This window comes from Euprymna scolopes, chromosome 30 (genome assembly GCF_053919585.1).
Source record: "Euprymna scolopes isolate OS-2025 chromosome 30, ASM5391958v1, whole genome shotgun sequence".
Classification (NCBI taxonomy): Eukaryota; Metazoa; Mollusca; class Cephalopoda; order Sepiida; family Sepiolidae; genus Euprymna; species Euprymna scolopes.
In genome coordinates this window covers 98,916,630-98,937,669 of record NC_136511.1, presented here as the reverse complement: position 1 = coordinate 98,937,669, position 21,040 = coordinate 98,916,630, and the positions used below count along the sequence as shown (strand labels likewise).

General features: G+C 33.2%; 1 protein-coding gene across 2 annotated transcripts in view; it reads left to right on the top strand.

Moving 5' to 3' along the window:
- The window catches only part of LOC145254901 (kelch-like protein 13), a 33,808-nt gene extending 26,485 nt beyond the window's left edge, over positions 1 to 7,323 (top strand). For both annotated transcript variants that reach the window (XM_080113836.1, XM_080113834.1), the window contains one exon: positions 5,444 to 7,323. In XM_080113836.1, the coding sequence (XP_079969962.1) occupies positions 5,444 to 6,811 (1,368 nt within the window). In that variant the 3' untranslated portion in view covers positions 6,812 to 7,323. The remainder of the gene's footprint in view (positions 1 to 5,443) is intronic.
- Positions 7,324 to 21,040: the final 13,717 nt, after the last annotated feature.

Here is a 21,040-nt window from a genome sequence, read left to right as displayed (position 1 = left end):
TGACATATCCTTAGTACCGCCAGAGTTTGCAAAATTCAAAGAAAGCGCATTCCAGCATTTTTTTCTATTAGTCCCACAGCAAGGACACCCAACCAAATTCCAGAACTGTGTTGTATAGTATTGAGGGGTAATGTGTACCAGTTTAATCACCAGGTCAGAAAACTCTGTTGAGATGACTCGAACCTAGCACCCAACGCCCCTCGAAGCAGATCTCCTCTTCTGACCATTCCAACCACTAAATAAGTTGGTCATCACTGGCTTTCCTTACTAATCCCCTATGGAGTTGTCTTCACACCGGAAACTGTCCTTCTTACTAAGAACTGAGACTTTTTGTATCTAACATAGTGATTCCATTGAACCGTTCAGCACTCAATGTGTTGAAAGTAAATTGTTTTGAACTACCTGTCTTGGAGCTGAGGAGTCTCTCTTCCAGAGGTAGGCAGTGCTGGGCCAACCCATTCCCTTCGTATTGATTGTTCCTGATTTTACGTATAGATTGGCTTTTGGAAACTGGTTTAATGACACTGTATGTATGGACTTAAAAGGATTCAGACATAACCAATATTGGATTTTACACCTAATTGACACATCCACTAAGTTGGATGATTCATCACTGCCGCTACTTGACAACTGGTTCGTATTTAGGGCAGGCCAGACATCCTCATTGATTGAAACCAAGAAAGGTGAAGAAATTATTTGCAACATTTTCAATGTGGATAGCCTATTTTGGAGTTCCCAAACACTTCTTGAGTGATAATGATGGAGAATTTATTAACGTTGGTTACAGAGAGATGATTGAAAAATTGAATATTGAAACCTGCATTACAGCCGCTGAAAGTTCATTCAGTAATGGCAGTGTGGGACGTCACAATCTAATAATGGCTGAAGCAATGGAGAAAACATTGGAAGATGAGAAGTGTGAACCAGAAATAGCTTTTGCTTGGGCTGTTAGTGCCAAAAATGCTCTTCAGAATCATTTTGAACATAGCCCAAATGAGCTTGTTTTTGAATCCAACATAAATACGCTAGATCAGTTACCCACATTCGACACTTCAACCACCAGTGATATGGTTAGAATAAATTTAAATGCCTTGCATTCTGCGAGAAAAAAGGTTCATGGGAGCTGAATCAAGTGAAAAAATTCGGAGAGTACTGCAATTGAATATAAGACATTATGTGGATGAACAATTTGTGACAGGGGACAGTGTTTACTATAGAAGACAAAACTATAAATGGTGGCATGGCCCTGCCAACGTTTTGGGTAAAGAGGGTCCATATGTATTGATCTTACATAGAAGAGCATTCTACAGAATGCATCCTTATAACTTGAAGATAAAGGACTTTTGAAGGCCAAAGAATAAAGAAAATACAATTCCCTTAAATGAGATGAATGACAATGTAGACTATGGGTATCATTGCGCACAGATCGTTAACTTTCTCTGGCAATTAACAACCATAAAAAAAAGGGTTTTCTATTTTTGTGTACCCCCCCCCCCCAAAAAAAAAAAAAAAAAAAAACAACCTGACTGAACAAAAAGTCTTGAAAATAAAATACAAAAACAAAGAAAAACAAAAAAATTGTACTTACACCTAACATTTATGCGGGTAAACAACCTTTTTTTGAAGATAACAATATTTAAATAACTTGCTGTTGATAAATATTTTGCAAAAAAAATAAATACTAAAATAAATTAAATAAACATTTTCTTTTTTTCAGGGTAAGTTTTTTTGTTATTTTTTTGATAATTTGCATTTTTTACGGTTTGTTTTGCTTCTTTCTTTAGTTTGCATCTGTTATGCCGCTCGGCTGACACCGATGATTGCCGGTTTTGCCCGATCCGGGCTTGACGGGAAATCACGAGAATTCGGGTCAAATATATGTACCTATATATTTATAATAGGTCACAATCGTTGCCGATTTATAGGATTTTTCTCGATTTATTTTTTTTCAAAAAGAAATTTGGAAAATATATTGAAATTAAGTATTTTATAATTTTCGCCTTTAAAATTTCGAAATATTTCCAAAATTATTATTTTTTTTTTTTTTTAATTTTTTTTTATTGAATTTTTCAAATTCCATGAAGAAAACATTTGGAAGATTGCCTCTTAAAACTTATTAATAAGCAGGCAATCTTACTGTTAATAATTTAAAAATCGATATATTTAGAGATCAAATGCGAATACTTTTTTTCTGTGGAAGACCAATTTGTTCATCTTTACATCTCACTAATAAAAATCGTCATGTAACTTCTATTGTTTCTTCGTTGTTAGAACAAAAATATAATTTCTGAACCAAGTAACTGAAACAGTTACAAGTTCAGAGTTAATTTTTTGGGGCATGGCTGATTTTATAATCTGTTAATACTAAATAAAAAGTGACTTTTAGTTTCTAATTTCATACAAAACTTTTGAATTGCAAATAAGTTTCCAATAAAGTTGATTTAAGGATTTAGTTAAAATTTAAATAATGCTTAGTTTTAGGAATTAAAAATTAATATTTCCTAGAATAAAGAATTTAATAGAAATAATTTAAAGATTATTTTTTTTCAGGCTACAAATTATGATATTGAAAATTAATAAATTGTTATCCACAAGAAAAATTTGTCACTTAGGGTCGTCCATAGGAACTGGAAGTTAATTGTTTTAGGTGTTGTCTGCTTAAATGTGATGTCTTCTTGATATACATACCTATGTCTTTTTCATAATATTTTTAAATAAAAGTAAGACTTTAATGTTTCACTATTTTATAGTTTAATTTGACTATTTTTCTTGTATTTACGAAAAATTTGCCACCATTGCTATTTTGTCTTCTTTTAAGGTTTTGCCATTTTGTAATGTTCAAATTAAATTTTGCTGGTTTTATGGAGTGTAAAATGTTTATATGCGATTTAAACCCTGATCCTCCTCCAATGTAGAGTAAAAATTACAATGAATTTTATTAGTTTTTACTTGTATTTTTTGTTATAGCTGTTGAAAATTAGTGTCATATATATATATATATATACACACACACACACACACACACACACACAGGGTAACCCCCAAAAATGGGCCCCCAGATCTAATTAGGCCCTGTTTCTTAGTGTTTTGTCTGAATGAAATGAAACTTTGGTCATAACTAGTTTATTATATTCAAAACATCACATCCAAACACTAGGGTCTTTGGCCTTTTTTTTTCTCCGTTCTACAGCATATGTTCTAGATGGCCTCTTTTAGCTTTTGTCTTTTTTTGGGTCACCCTTTATAACTCTTATAAATTTTCTTTTTGTGTGTAGTGATATTCAAAACCTTTTTTTTTTTTTTTTTTTTTTTTTTTTTTTTTTTTAAGAAAATACATCTTTGTTATATGGATTGTGGAATTGCATTCATCTGAAAAAGATCTTGTTAATTTGCATATTTTTTTAAACATTCATTTTAATTCCCTATTTTTTCTGTTTTCTTATGGGATGATCATCTTTAATTAACTATTATTCATGTAGATATTCTACATGATTTATACTTGCATAATATTTCTGTAAAAAGTTTATAGTAAACACAAAACCTCTTACTATAAATATTTGTGTGTGTATATATATATATATATATATATGTATATATGGCGGAAGTGAGGAAGCATGGCTTTGGAAGTCTTTTTACCCGAATACGATGTTCAGCATGTTAAAAATATACCTTTTGTTGTAAAAATCAAATGGAAAAACATCTGAAGAAGTTATTGGGGACAGGATATTTTTATGGGCACATAAATCGTAAAATTGCCTTCCCACTAACGAAACAGCTGTAATGGAAAAAAAATCCAGGAAATAAACGAAGGTTATAAAAAAGAAAATGTGAGTCTTTGAATTTTCAACAAAATTTTTGCACTAGTGTGTGTGTGTGTGTGTGTGTGTGTGTGTGTGAGGAGGGCGGCTAGTCTCCCAGAAGGATTTTAATCCTTCTAAGACCTTCTAAAGGGCGAATGAACCCTTTTTCGGGGTCAACAGCCAACTAGCACCGTGTATATTTGTGTGTATGTATATGTGTTGGGGTGGAGAGGGCTCCAGTAAGCCGTGGTGAAGACGACCTTTCTAGGAGAAGCAAATCTGATTTAAAAAACCATAAAGCAGGAAAACCAGTACCCGCATTAAGCTGGTCTGTAGTTTAATTTGTTGCTGGCTATCTTCCTCTTGCTTGTTGCTGGATTTCAACATTTTGAACCGAGAGAGAAACTTAATATGTAGAGTATTCCAATTCATGCGAAACTTTATATTTCGGTTTTAGCTGAGGGAAAAACAGTGCAAAACTAAAAAAAAAAAAAAAAAAAAATGGAATTTGCTAAGTAAAAGTCGAATGATGACATAAATATGCATACGTAGCGTAATAGCTATTAGTTCATGTTTTAACTTTTAGCCTTGTAGCAAACCAGTTTTCATAGTGCAGATATTAATGTCAAAGGAAAAAATAAATTGTAAGCTAAACGTCTTGGTTTTGATTCTTGGTGGTAGTACACAAGTCTTTTTTTTTTTTTTTTAAATCATTACTATATATTGGGTTCAATATAATATGATAATAAGTACAAAATCTGTATTTATCAAAATATCATATTTAAGCCTACTAATGTGTGTGTCTCTCTTTATATCTATTTTGCTTGTTTTTGTCTTCCATACTCAACACCAACAACTTGCCATTTCTTGCATTGTGATAGCCTTTTAATACTTCTCTAAATACATATCACACACAATGCTTCAAGAAAAGTACATCTTAAAAATATAAGTGTGTGTGTGTGACCTTATCTGCCTTAGGATCGGTCTCTACTGAACTATTCTGTCAGTTTTTTTTTTGTCTACACACTTGAAACTTGATACATAGGGTATTTGGACAAATTTGTTTTTTTTTTTAATTTTTTTTTTTTTTTTTTAAATAGCTTCTTAAATGGTTAAAATAAAAAAAAAATAAACAATTGGAACTTAAGTTAACTTGAATTGTTCTTTTATACATGCACAAATATACATTTAGACCTTTTACGTTTTTTTTTTTTTTTGTATTTGTGTTACGGCATAATACAGATGGTCAAATAAGGCGGGAGATCTATGTTTTAGTTTTAGCTGATGGCACCCTTAATTTTATTTATTTTGAACTTTTGAAATGACTAATGTACATTGGATGCAATGTAATAATCGAGAAGTGACTCTTTAATAAGAGACCTGCATGAATTAAGCTATCATAGTTTAACATATTTTATGACCTGGTCATGCCTGGGAGCCACTATTACATTTAGGTCCAATATAATAATCTATGGAGAATTGGCTCTATAATAATAAGCACAAGATCTGCATAAATTAAAATATTTATGACCAAGCAATGGCAGGTGTGCTAGTGTATATTTAAAAACAAAGTGTCTTAATATTGTTTTTATTTTTTGTGTCAAAATGTTTTTCTAACCTTTATTTTTTTTCTTTTCCTCAAGGTAATTGATTCAGTTGAATTGTGCACAGAATATTTGGTGCGGTCCATCAACTTAGACAGCTGTGTCGATGTCCTTATTCTTGCCGATGTCTATTCCTTGATGAAAGCCCAAGAAAAGTCTCGGGACTTCATACGAGAAAATTTTGAAAAAATTGTCAGTACCGAAAAGTACTACCAGTTGACCCACTGCCAATTGGCGTTCCTTTTGGCTGGAGATAACCTGCGCGTCACTTCAGAGTATCAATTGGGCATGTTTGTACTTGATTGGGTGAATTTTGATGAGAAAGAACGCAGGCAATACCTTCCTCAGCTTTTAGAAAACATTCGCTTACCACTGTTGCGACTAGACGAACTCGATAAGCTTGCTCGCCTGCCAGTCATGCGCAATATTTCTGGATGCAGCCGACTTTTCCGAGAAGCTCAGGACTATAACAGGGATATTGGTAAGCAACCAATGTACCAAACAAAACGTACCCAAGTCCGTTCTGAGAAGGTCAGTTTAGTTTTATGCCACGGCGAGTCTCCAAAAAGCTACACTTTTAAAACTGAAAAATTCACAACCTTGCGTAATCCATTGATTCCAATGTACAACCCCGGAGTTATTGTCGTTGATAACTTCATGTATGTATGTGGTGGGACGTGTAACAATGATCACAATTTTAATGCATCGCCTCGTTGTTTCCGTTTCGACCCTCGTTTTGATACCTGGACAGAATTTACCAGACTTATGGAGTCTCGAAAGGACTTTGTTATGGTTGCCGTGAACAAGGTCTTGTATGCAGTGGGAGGTAAAGATAAAAATAACATCTCTTGCACGATGGAAAGCTACACAGTTGAGACAAATCAATGGACTTGGAGAGCTCCGATGAACATAGCTGTCTATGGACATGCAGGAGACGTATGCAGAGGCAAGATTTACGTCTGTGGGGGCCAGACGGTAACAGGTTGTGTTAATAACTTCCTCTGTTATGACCCCGCGACTAATACATGGGATGACAGGTCACGGATGCTGCGGCCACGCTGTAACCACATCTTGGCATGTGTTAAGGATAAATTCTATGCTATTGGTGGCAACGTGGAAGATAGTCATGGCCTGGCTAGTCCTATCGACCTCATTGAGTCCTACGAGCCCAACACGGATCAGTGGACCACAATGGAGGTTACAATTAGTATTCGTAAAGCAGGGTCATTTGTACGTGACAATAAAATTTACATCACAGGCGGACTCAAAGAACAACGGCTTCTTGAAATTATCCAAGAGTATGATCCTGATAAGAAGACATTAAAAACATCACATACGTTCCCATTTGTCATATTGGGGAGGGCATGTTGTTTGCTTACTTTGAACAGATGTGAACCATTTCGGTAATAATGGCTGCATTTTTAGTCTGTCCTGACCTTGCAGATTCAAAAAAGTTTTAAAGATCAGATGATAAAAATATCTAAAGTATTTGATTGGTTGGGATGTCAAAGTTTGAATCTCTAAATATCAATAAAAAGAAAATAAATTTTTTTTAATTTGATGTGCAGCATCACTGGTGTCCTTCTGAGCTATCGATATACAGGATGACGTCTACTCATACCATAACCTGACTATTTCATAATTTATCTCGTCTTATCCGACTAATCAAAACAAAATGTCTCCCCCCCCCCCTCTTCGTTTTAAGCCATCAAAATAGTTTTTGAAGGAAAAATATGCAAATATATGTAACTTTTAAGTCAAATGCCTGTTTTAAGGCAATTTTTTTTTTCTTTAAAAGCTAAATTTTAAAACGCAAAGAGACAGACATTTTACACCATGTGTGGTAAAGATATGAATCCTCTGCTCCCCACCCCCTCTTACAAGCTATGGGTAAAATAAAATCGTTTAATCATTTACAATAGATATTGTGCTTCGGAATACACCTTAAAAAGGGTTGATATGCCAGATGAACCGTTTACAGTAGCCATTGTATTTAGCCATTAAAAAAATCGGTTGATATACCATAAAATAAACAAAGCATTTTTTAAAACGCAGAATTCAGGATATGAACATAATTTTGTATTTGCTTTGTCTACAATCTGTTTCGGCATTAAAATAATAAATTTAAAAAAGGGATTGTTGATATACCGTAAATTGGACAACACAAACAAATTGATGACTTGCCTATAATTGATGTTGTGCATTAAATCGCCCAAAAAACGCATCAATGATTTGTCTACAATAAATAGTATACTTCAATGTTAAAAAAGGTTGATATGCAGTAAGGCAGATGAGTGTAACCAATGAGTTATCATATAATTTGGCGAATTAGAAATGATTCTTGATTTGGTGTAATGTTATCATCTCTGATAAGTCCAATTCATCCATAGTTTTTATTTCTACTGCTGAGTTTAATCGAGTGGCTCAAAATCAATCTGCTGCAAAAAACAACAAAAATGGATGTTTTGTTACAGTCACCACGATAGAAAAAAAAATTAGATTCCCTTATTTTTTTTTTTTTTTTTTTAAATTGTTTTTTGGTGCATATACTCTTATATTCTGGATGCGTTTCTATAACAAAATAGTTTTTATTCGGACGCCTATTCTCATTTTGGTTATTTTTCGCAAGCGTTATAACTTGGAAACTCTTCAGAATTTCAAATTGAACTCTTTATTTCATCCACACAGATTGTTCTTGATTTCTCAACCATGACCAAATAGAAATTAATTATGTGATTCTGCTTTATTGTTGCCTATAATAAGGATTGAACCATGAACCTTCAGAGAATTTACAACTGATTTAATTCTTTGAACTGAAACAACATTATGCAGGATTGGTTGAGCGGACTCTTCTCGAAGAACACAGTATCCCAGATGAATGCAGATCATGCGCAACAGTCCATATCGGCAAAGATAGTAATCAGCAACCAGTTGTGGAACCTGTGGTGAACACTATGGACCTGTGGGCTAGAACTAGGTTCAACATCAGCTTTGATAGTCTCCTGGACGTCTTCGCCAGCTATGGAGTGGTTTTGAAGCTATTGCTTCGTCGATGATGAACTTTCCTAATTCTTACTGTAGCCAATAATAACCAAAAATAACACTTTTACCATAAAGGGTTTAGTTTGAATTCTGTGTAGGTTTCAGAATTCCAAAACCATTTTCATTTATTTACTTACTACTCTAGATAGCATTACATATTCAGCCATGTGAGGAGTCTCAAAAAAACAATTATTTGCTGTAAAACTAATTTCATCTAAAGTTTAATGGAAAATTGCCTTTTTCTTACATAAAAATAAGTTCTTGCTCTCTAAATATTCTATAAATGATTTAAACATTTTTAAAAACAGCATTTTTACTGTAGATTTTTAATATTTTTATTTCTTTATTTATTGAAATAGTTTAAAGAAATAATTATTTCATTTTAAAAATAATTTCCAAATAAAAAAAATCGAAGGGCATATTTTAAAACTATGAAGATTTATTCCATTTTGGAACAATTTTAAAATGTTGAAAAGTAAAATTTTCGACAATGATCTTCTTTTTTATGATTATTAAAGATAGCATGTGTACAAATGAAGCAGTTTTGCCGATAAAAAAAAAGTTATCAAAAATGTTTAAATGGTGCAAATTTAAAAACTACGGCTTATATGTGAAAGAATTATTTAAATTAAAAAAAAATTTTTTTTTTTAAAGATTAATGAAAATTATTGTAATTTGTAATTAAAGGTTGGAAGTAATGATACTTTTTAGCCAAATCATAGCTGAAACAATTTTAGACATTTTCTAGAATAAAAATCATGTAATGGATTTTAGAATTCTAGACATAAAGTTGCGCAGCAGTATATGTTCATTTTAAACCTTTTTAAGGGGGACATAAAAGTTGTGTAAAACAGTTTTTGCAGTATTCTGGTTCCATGTATACGAGTACATTCTCTCTCAAAAATGATGGGAAAAATTGTTTCACTTGTGTTCACACGAATATCCATATTATTTCTAAGGTTCTTGTCAAGAATTCCCCAATATTAAAAATAAAAGAATCTCTATGATGTACATACCTGTGATGAAACAAAAATGTCATCTTTCGAGAATTATGTAAATTGATCAAGTAGTTTTTGTTTTTTTGTTTTTTTTTACTGAAAAAAATCTAATTTTGTGAGGAAATGAGAAGTGTCTTGTTCCACCATCTTGAATAAACAAAGGGAGATAACTCAATTCGAACTTCCAGAACTTTTGTTTGTTTTCAGCCTTGTAATGGCTATGATTTACCATTAATTGCTTAAAATGATTTTCTATATATAAAAAAAACTTGTAGTGTAGGCTGTTTGTTGAAGGTCTGTAAGCATCTTCAGAGATATTCGTCACCAATCTTGTATACGTCAAATGTGTTCGCACGACTCTGAATAAGAGAAGCATATTTAAAGGAAAGACATCAAAGAAGGAGAACGTTAAAACAGTTACAATAAGACATTTTATTTAATTTGAAATATGTAGGAAGAATAAGAGTTGTTTACAAGCGTAAGCATGCTTTTTAATTTGTGATGCTGTGTGTATATATGTCCATCGTGTATGTGTGTGGTGTTCACAAGAGTTTGTTAGTGTATACATTGTGTCATCTTACCTTAAAACGAAAGTGTGTATGTTTTATCTTTTAAACATAAGTATTGCTTGTCGAGGCAAACAGACAAGTGCGTCTGTCTACATGGACGGTTCAGACGAAAAAGGAAGTAGAGATAGGTAGATGGAAGTGGATACAGAGAATGTGCAACAAGAAGTAGACACCACTTGTCGAATAAATCTTAAGTTGAGATGAGGGCAAATAATCGGTGTGTATTGAGTAACATTTGTGTGTGAGCTACCTATTCGGATATCAATCTGCAAAACATCTCATGATACTCCCTGCCAGATAGCCAGTGCTAAGTAGAAAAGAGGTTGTGACAGGAAAGAATATCAGATTTCAAAGCCTGTGTAATTGTGTGGAAAGGTCACAGGACAACTGTTGTGATTTGTAGTTGTAGATTACATTGTGTTACCGAGTCTAGGAAGCATGCGCAAGTGGTCTGCACAGTTGGTCAAAGTTAATCGAAATTAGTTGTGTACAGTCGCAAGTTAGTCTGCGGGAAATTTATCTGTTCCAAGGAAACACACTGTCGAGATCAAGTGCGCAAGGTCGTAAATTAGTGCATGAAAATAATTCTGTTTCGTTGAAACCGAAGTTCAAATGATTAGTGTAACCGGTGGGTTGGTTGGATCATTGAATGCTCAGGAATCAGTTTTGTAGTGTGCATTTTTGCTACTTAATTCATGTTGGTTGGGGTAACTTCTGTCATTAAGATTGAATTCCTGGAGTTTACAGTGTTTGGCGAATGTTTTTTGTGAGTTTGCTTGTCGCGTTTGTTGCTGGACAGGATTGATATGCCATAAGATGTTGCTGAACTTGACTTACTTTTCAACATCGATATAAAGTCAAAAACTCGTTGAGATGACGTTTTGTGCATGAGACAACCCGAGTCACGTATGTTGACGGCAGTTTTTTTATTTCTTTTCGTATACACAAATGGAGAGTAAAAAATTTTTTTTTTTAAATGTGCCATTTTACTCTGCATGTTTGGAGTCATGGGTGTTTATACTAGGTTGCGTTGTTTGTCTTGCTGTCACTTGTTCTCTTCTGGAAGTTGAAACAGCGTGAGAGTTGCTAATATGAAGTTTTCAGTGGGCTTGTTACCGCTTGTTCTCTGATATAAAAAGCGGGAATACATTTTTTTTTTTTTTTTTTTACTAAATGCACACATGGTGAAAAAAAAAAAAATAGACAACGAAAGAAGGTTAGTTTGTGACCCGTAGTTAAAACACGTGATGGAATGTTTTCATCAACATAGTGAAATGATAAGTAAATTCTGGCATTTCAGACGTGATTTGAAGTTAGAAAGTAGAGAAAATTGTTAATGTGTTTCACCATTTTTGATTGTGAAAATGCACCATGTTGTTGGCAAGAAAAGTGAACAAAGTCGCCGTCAATGGTCACCATTCTAGCACAGGCTGTTTGCCAGTTTGTGGAAGGTAAGCATGTTGAGAAAAGAAATATTCATCGCCGATTTTGTATACGCCAGATACACATGTTCGTATGACTCAAAATAAGAGAATGACAACATTAAGAGAAGCACATTTAAAGGAGAACATTAAAACGGAGTTACAATATATACAAATTAGATGTTTTATTTAACTTGAAATAGGTAAGAAAATAAGAGTGTTTTGTGTAAACGTGGGGGTGTACATGCGTAAGCATGCCTTTTAATTTGTAATGTTTGTAGTATGTTGTGTTTACAAGAGTTTTAGTTGTTGTGTCTGCACAAATAATTAACAAGAACACGGAAAGTAAAGGTATACAATAATATATTAGGAAGAAAAGTTATATACATATTTACATGTCTTCAGATATAATTCAGTTGGAGATATTCCGGCAGGTGGCGTGTTGCATGTCTTACTGGAGGCAGCATAAGCGTCTTGCCTATTTGGCGGTCGTTATCGGACTCCCCCGTTATTGGTGATTGATACCTTTATATATCTCACTCACCCACCTATGTTAATTAGTAGGCGTCTCCACAACATTAGTGTATACATTGTGTCATCTTATCTTAAAATAAAAGTGCATACGTTTTATATTTAAATGTAAATATTGCCTGTCGAGACAAACAGAAAAGTGCATCTGTTCTACATAGACTGTTCAGATAAAAAAGAGGTAGAGATAGACGGAAGTGGATATAGAGAATGCGCAACAGGAAGTCGACGCCACCTGTCGGATCAATGTAAAACTGAACAAGAGCAAATAACTGGTGCGCGTTGAGTAATGTTTATGTACGAGTTACCTATCCGCATATCAGTCTGCGACTGCCCATAAACTTGATCAATTGACATGATTTTTGGAATTATTTTTTTTTGTTTCACAACAGGTACAACCATTATAAAGGTATATATATATATATATATTTCTAGATAAGAACCAAATTTTTTATTTCTTAAGCCCATTAAATTCCCCTTCTAACAATCTGTTAATCACTTTCAAGCCATAATATTTGGGTGGCATGAATATCTTTCCATAATATTAATAATTGGCACATGTGTATTATACAAATAAGATTTCTATTAAGTAATAAGGAGATGCTTTATAAAAATATTACAAATGTATTTTCATAAATTCGCTTCACAATAGTGCCATATTTTTGCTGCAGCAGTCAAAAGACCACATGACCGTAACTATGTAATAGAATATAATAAAAACTGCACATGGATTCTAAATATGTATCAATTATATCAAAATACTGTCATAATTTCTATTCCTGAAATGGGTCTTGTCCAGAATTCCCCTACATTTAAAAAAAAAAAAAAAAAAAAAAAAAAAAAATCTGTATGATTTATACCTGTGATAAAACAAAAAATATATCCTAAATATTTTCGTTTTATTTTTAAAGAATTTATGGAAGTTCATAGCAATTGCAAAAATCTCACAAGTTTACCCCCCAAGTGTGGACACGGAATCGTTTTTCTTTTTATTCATGAATATAACAATTTAAAAATAGAATCATTTTTAATTCACTTGATTTTTTGTTTACTTTTGCAGTGGAAAAATATTCCCATTATCAAAACATAAAACAAAGATAGCATTAGAACACCGGAATTTATACGGCAAATACAGTGCACCATAAATGGTAAGCCTAGAAAATTCATGAGGTTTATTGCAAAAGAATATTGTGTCAGAATGAATTTGAAATTTTATTCGCAGAAGCATGAAATACAAGTCTTCTACGACGCGTAAAGGTTATTTTGCATCAGAAAACACAAAAATTGCTTAAATTTTAAAATTTCCATGAATACCTGACTTAACATTTGATTCCCTCCTCAAATCTCAATGTTTTAAAACTATGTATAGATCATAGTTGAGAAACGGCTTAATGAACATCTTCATAACACTGTGTCAGTTTGTCTAGAATTCCCCTATATAAAAAAACAAAAATAAAAAAATCTTTAAAATCTACGTACCAGTGATGAAATGAAAATATCATATTCCAAAAAGTATGTAAATCAACCAAGTAGTTTTATTTTTAAAAAGAAAATCATTTGTAAGCAATTAATGGGAATAGGCATTACAAATTTCACAAGTTTGAATTATTGTTGAGTTACCTTATAAAAAAAAAAAATAATTCAAACTTGTGAAATTTGTAATGCCTATTCCTATTAATTGCTTACAAATGATTTTCTTTCTAACAACGCCGATAGCTATTAGTTGTGTGCTCTCATGTAATGAGTGAATGTAGGATTGACATGAAATTCTTAAAGATAAACTAAAATGACCGAAAAATGGGCTGAAATGACTTAAATAAATAAAAAGTAAATGACTTAGAATGACTTTAATGAAATTAAGGATTAATTGAATGACCTTAAGAATGACTTGAATGCTTAAAAAATAACTGGAATCCTTAAAAAATAACTTGAATGATCTGGAGAATGACTTGAATGGCTGACTGGTTGTAAAGTGGGTGATCATTTTACATTAAATTAATACAGAAAAGTGATCCCCCACTTTATATCACAATAAGTACAGCATGTAGTAAGAACAGATACACCCTGATCTTGGCCAAAAGGCCAAGAAAAGCTTAAAAAGCTAAGAACAGCATCTATTAACAACAGACCTTTGATCTTAACCAAAAAGGCCCAGCACGGACCGATGGAGTGACTTATAGAGTCGCTTGCACGCGACTAAAAATAAAACCACTTGATCGATTTACATGTATGTATAGAATGTTTTCAAAATAGCAAACCAGAAAACCACTTTTCAGATACTCATAAGATTTTTTTTTTTTTTTTTTAAATAAAACTACTCAATCGACCTACATAATTTTTGGAATATGTTACTTTCATTTCATCACTGGTACATAGATTATAAAGGTTTTTCTTTATTTTTGTTTTTAAATGTAAGAGGAATTTTGGATAAGAACCAAAATTTTAATAGTAATGTTTGAAGACTACCTAATTATAACATTGCTGATTCATACCGCAAATAAAACTGTTATCAAAGCTTTAATAAATAAAACTAAACAATATATTTGCTCAGAACGCTTTTTAGTAAAAAAAAAAAAAAAATCTGAAGATTTTTTTTATACTGTGTGGATTATTGGCTTACAGGAATAGATGAGAAATTCTGTCCCTTCCTGCTCAGCACATAATCCCAGGTAGTTGTATTGCTATCAAATTTATCTTCAGCTCAACAAAATTACTCCAACTCTATTTCTCTAATATTGTGGTGGATGAAATTTCGTTTTTTTTTTTTTTTTTTACATAAGAATTTTATAATTTTATTCTATTGAATTTTGATTTCAATAAATATTCGAGTAATAATAAATTTAAGAAAAAGAGAATTCAGTATGTAATTTTCAAAGTTGTGAGAGAAACGCACATAAAGTTGTTTCAACTTTATTAATATGGATGTGACTGTATGTACCCTTGTTCTCCTCTTTATGGTGACGTCTCCAATTTTGGCTGTTCCTGGGATCCAACTAGTTGCTTTGTACTGGCTCACAAAATGGTTGCCACCCTGATGAAGACTGCAGGTGTCAAAAAGTTCCATCAAACTATCATTCCCCCTACATTGTCTTGATCGTGAGTGTAATTTTCTGGCGTTGGTCATCAGTTGTATAACTGAAAAGGTCATTTCTAATCAAGGAAAATAATTTGATGGTTCTTATTTTTAGTATAAAAATAATTTTAATAAATGTTACAATTTTGAGTTGAGGGAGGATATACTTGTTTTTTTTTTTCTTTTTTTTTAATTGGATTTTGGTTCTTAATTCTCAAGTTCTAGACAGTTTTAGTTAGCGACAACGTCCTCATATCTGGGAACTATCCTAGATTGTTACATTGAATGGCTGATGCTATGTAAGAGAAATCGAGCTAAAAACAAACAAAAAAAAAAACAATGTTAAAGAATAAAATATCCAAATGTTTTCTACCATTTTTTGAATATGGCTCACTTTCATATATGCAATTCGACTTTTAAAAGTTGCTGAGATCGGAGTTTAATATGGATTAATATTTTGAGGTGAAAATCAACAGTTCCCAAGTTTTTGGGATATGGCTTCCTGACATGTGCAAGGCAGTTTTTCAGATTGAAAAATAAAGTACAAAGTCTTTTTAAGGAGATTTGTTTCCCATTTTGAAATATAGTCCACCTTGACAACTGCTTCGTCAGATGATGACAATGTAATAGAATACAAAAGAAGTCTTGGACCAATGCTTTCCAGCCTTTTTAGATGTGGCCCATTTTTACGTGCATAAGGCAATATTGAAAAGTAAGAATAAGGTTGAACATGGAAAAAAGAATGTCGTGTAATGAGGAAAATACACTGCAGTAAGATGCAAAATGCATACATACCAGTGGTTTCCCAATCTTTCTGAATATGGCTCACTTTGCCGAATGTAAGGCAACATTGAAAGGTTGTGGATGGGGGAGGGGGGATTATCTGAAATACAGGAAATTTTGTTGATGGATAAAAAAAATGTTATAAAAGATGCAAGTTATCTTGAAAATGTTTTGCAACCTTTTTGGATATTATCCTCAACAAATATGAGACAACGTTGAAAAAGAATAGTGAAACGCATAATTTAATAACCAAAGGTTTAAGTTTCAACTGAAATTAAAAATGTTTAATAATTGTAAAATAAATCTTATTAAAAAGCAAAGTTTTCTTTTTATTTATTTTTCAATTCTTAAATACAGTCGGGCATTTTGCACTATAGTCAACAAAACAAAAAAGTTATAATAGAACAAATATGTAACAAAAAATGTTACCAAAGGCAAGATAAATTACGCTTTTGTTTACTTGGATAAGTTTTTTGCGTTTAACTTTTTGAAAGTGTTTTTTGGTTCAAAAGAAATTGCATGTTTATTCTGTTCACTAAGAACAGAAAATAATCATGCCCACCCTGCACGAGAACCCTTAATAATCACTCCTAAATCAAAAATTAAACAAAACAGCGTTAGAAACCTACTTAAATGTCACTGTTACATATTTGGTGGGTTTAATTTTCGATTTTTTTTTTTTTTTTTTTTTTTGCGGGAGGGGGGGGTGATTATTAAGAGTTTCCAGATGACTATCAGCTATTTTTCTGGTTTTAACTTAACACTTGACACTACTTGTATTCCAAAGTTAATCAAAACTTTAAAATAAATTAAAACACAAAAAAACTTATCCAGATTTGTAGAAAGTAACTTAATTTGCCTTTGTAGCATTTATTTTTTTACCATTTTTTTTTCATTTTGTTTATACTGCAAGATGCCCATTAAGTTATTTTTGGACCAGTGTTTTTGTCTATCAAAATCTTGTATCTATTTCAGGCAACAAAGTCATGCATGGCGTTTCATCGTTCACTTTGGTTGGATACGAAAGTAATTGTTTTTCTACTTCGTACTTGAAAACATTCATTGAAATTTTGTTTCTTGTTCTGAATGAAAAAAAAAAATGATAATCTCCTTGTTTGTCATTGATGCTTTATTCAAAGTAGGTACAAACTCGGTATGCACTGTATTTAATTCTGAAATCTTGAATGACTTTCATGCTCAGTTTTTAAAAGTACACATTTTTTATTATGATAGATAATTCTCAAATGTCCTTTTTTCTTCTTATATATATATATATATATATGCATACATATATACAGCAAAGTGTATGGCACTTGTCCAATATTAAAAATCTGTTAGAATGCACAAACCCCTAACGAAATTAAAATATTTTTACGACAATCCCGTAAAGTGATCAAGTAATCTATATATATATATATATATATAAGGCAAAATGTGTGTGCACATTTTTTGTATGTCCGGCAAAGGCTCTGGGGGGGAGGGGGTTACTATGTCTTAGAACTGTTTGTATACCCCCTAGATCATAATATCTACGACTTGTGAACGCGCATCACATCTAGATTTATTTACATCGACTTTTACAAAATTCTTGCTATTTTAGCTTCTCTCGTGTTGGTTCGGCTTTTTTGTATAAAAGCGAAACTAATCTGAAGTGAAAGTGTCTCAGCTTTCTTGCTGGAAACGTCCAGAAAGCAATGAACTGTTGATCATTGCGAGGGAAACCCCTTATATCAGACAATTTCTATTCATTGGGACACTCCCCCTTTCATAGGGAGCTGGTCCCCACCCCTAACATCTTGGAAACAAACAGCCAAAGTTGGGGAAAGAAAACAAAAAAAACTGCCTCGCAGCAAAAGTTACCCCACGTTTTTTTTTTGTTTTTTTCTTCCATCATGTTCGCTGTTTTTTGTTTTGTTTTTTGTTTTTCCGATTTTTTTTAAAAGAAGTTTAAGATTGTTTTTTTTTATTATTATTATTTTATAATATTTAAACAGTGTTATTACTCCGACCATTTTGTTTTGATCTAACCCCCCCCCCCAAACACACACACACTTTCAAACGCTGGGCACCCCTGCTAGTTTTATTTATAAACTAGCAAGTTGCTTGGTCATAATATGTGCTTAAATATGATATTTTAATTTATACTGATTTTGTAGTTATTATAGCGTCTATTGAGTATTCTTTTGTACGCAGTATATAGGAGTGATTTCAAGTTTAAAAAAATAAATAACTTCAGTGCCATCAGCTAAAATCGAAACCAAAACATTTAACTCTCTAGCGGTATTTATTACCATCAGAGCTAACAACACATGCATATCAAAATTTGACAAATTCACACATATAAATTAAAATTTGCACATGTTGAGAACGTGCACATTACGTTGCAGTATACCTACCAAATTCCAATTTTGACCTGTGACAGTTTTTTTTTCTGGGTTAAATCATTTTTATCCAGAGATTTAGAATACCTCATATATCAAGTTTCAAGCCATAAACCAAAAATTGACAGATTAGTTTGGTGGAGACTGTTCCACAGATAGACAAGGTCACTTTTTGAGATAAAATGTTTTGTGAGTAGTAACAGAATAGTGGCTGTTACAATCTACAAAAAAAAAAAAAAATGAATAAATAAATGTTGTAGACCCGTACTAGGGGTCACAAATGAAAGAAACCACAACTAGTGTAAAGTGTATAAACTATAATATGTATTTATCATAAAGAATACAGGAACCACTAAATGGTATGAGAGGAACGTGTTCGTAGCATGCGGTTAAACATGGTATGAATGTTTCCATTTAGTCTCTGAAACCAGTGGTATTCATAGGACTGGCTGATTCCACTTAGTTCTGAAATAGGGGTGATTTGTACCCCACAATACCCTCTCCCGAGCTTTTCATTCCGCTGGGATGATCGTATAGCCCTTTTTCCTGGGGTTGATCTCTATCGGGTCGGTCATTTTCCTTTTTTTTGGAAGACCAGCGTTGTCCGGCTGCTTATGGTGTTACCAAGTTGAACATGTCATATATCTGGTCCATTACCTCTTCTTGTTCAGCAGGAGGTTGTCTTTCGTCATCTGTTATATGTTTCCGAATTTGGTTTAAATGTTTCTTGTGTGTAAATCTTGGATCTTCGATAATGTAGACCATCCACCCGATCCTTTTCTGGACCTTTCCTAATTCCCACATCATACTATTAGTTTTGTGTACCTGGAAAAATACCTTTTCACCAGGTAAATACCTCTTTTTAGGAACTATAGTATTTGGCGGTTTCACCTGTTTTGGCAAAAGTTTCTCAAAGACTGGCCTAATTTTCCTCGCAAACATTAACTCTGCCGGCGACATCTTCCATGGAGTGATTTCATTTGGCGTAATTCGGTAAACTTGTAAAAATTGTTGTAGTGCCTTTTCTGAGGGCGTTCCTTTAGCCTTCTTCAGGACACCAAACCTAGCGAACAATTCGTGAAGAGCACTGATTGTAAAATCCGTTGTTGGACTTTTACATCAAAATACCTCAGGCCATTTTCAAAAACTGTCTACCACTATTAAATAATAGATTACGCAGACCCACTGGATGGAAACTCTGTATTCTTTGCCACGGTGGTCCGCTTTAGGCCATGGGCTAAATTGTATTGAGGCGCTTTTGCAGTCAATGCGCATCCCTTACACGACTTTACCGTGCCTCTCTATCAGTGTCCATACTCTTCCAGTAAACGTAGGACCTCATGAGGCTCTTCATTCGTGTAGCCTCAGGGTGCCCCGTATGGAAATCCTTTAGAATTTTCTTTTGTAGTGTAGCTGGGATTACTACTCTTTCTCAGTACAACATTCAACCTTATTGCACATAGAATAAGCTTCCACCGCCGATTCATCTGATTTAATTTTTTGTTTCATTTATTCTTCAGCCTCCCTTATTATATCTTCGAAAGTGCCTGGTAGTTCCTTGATCATATTACATAGTATTTGTGTATAGTTCTTTTCACTTTGTAGTGAAGCTATTACTGTCTTCCAGCGGTTCCCTTGATTTCGGGATTAATCGCGACAATGTGTCTGCGTGACTTAACTTCGCAGATGTAAGAAATTCCATACTGAAATCGTAATTCAGTAGAATGGTCCCCCATCTTTGCAGTCTGTTGGCTGTGTAAGTTGGCAGACCTTTTTAGAGCCAAAGATGGTTATAAGCGGCTTATGGTCAGTTTGTAATTTAAATTTATGATCGTGTAAAAATTGGTGGAATTTTGTTACACCGAATATGATCCCCAGTGCTTCCTTTTCGATTTGGGAGTAATTCTTCTTGGTAGGCAGTAAAGTTTTTGTGGACCCATCAGGCATCTTGTGTAGAATGCAGCTCCAATCCCATAAGAACTTGTGTCAGTTGCGACAATAATCTCTTTCGGATAATCTGTTTCGGATTGAAATGAGTCAGGGATAAATCTGACATTAGTACATCTTTTAATTTCTTTAACGCTGCCTGGCACTCAGGCATCCAGTCCCTTTTTTTGTCCTTTTTTAATAGTACATTCAATGGCGCACGCAATTCATGTTCTTAATGAATGCTTGATAATAGTTTGCGAGCCCTAAAAAAACTCTGCAATGTAGTAACATTATGAGGTTCTGGCATGTTTTTTATAGCTGTGGATCCGTCTGGATCGGGTTTCCTTCCATGCCTATCTATTATATGACCCAGGTATATTTAATTCGTTCCAAAAAAATTTGCATTTTGCTTTCTTAAATGTGAATCCGTATTCTTTTATTCTGTCAAACACTTAAAATACACGATCTCCATGTTGTTCAATATTTTGACTATGCATAAGAATATCGTCCAGATAGCCTACTGCGAAATCCAAACCGCTTAACAAAGTATCGATTACCTGTTGGAAAATTGCAGGTGGTACTTTTATACCAAATGCTAATCTATTGAATTCATAAAGTCCTTTGTGCGTTGAGATACACAAAAGTCTTGAGCTATCTTCCTCTGCTGGTATTTGTAGGTACGCCTCACTTAAGTCTATTTTGGAAAAAAAATTTCCGCCATTTAACTTAGCGAATATTTCGTCTGGGTTTGGTTGTGGGTAGTGATGGTCCTTGAGCGCCACATTCAATCCATTTAAGAAGTCTGCGCATACCCTAATCTCTTTAGATTTTTTTTTTACGTATATGGTGGGGGGCTGCTCACTCACTATAGTAAATAGGGGTCAAAATCCGAGTGTTAACTAGTCTTTCCAA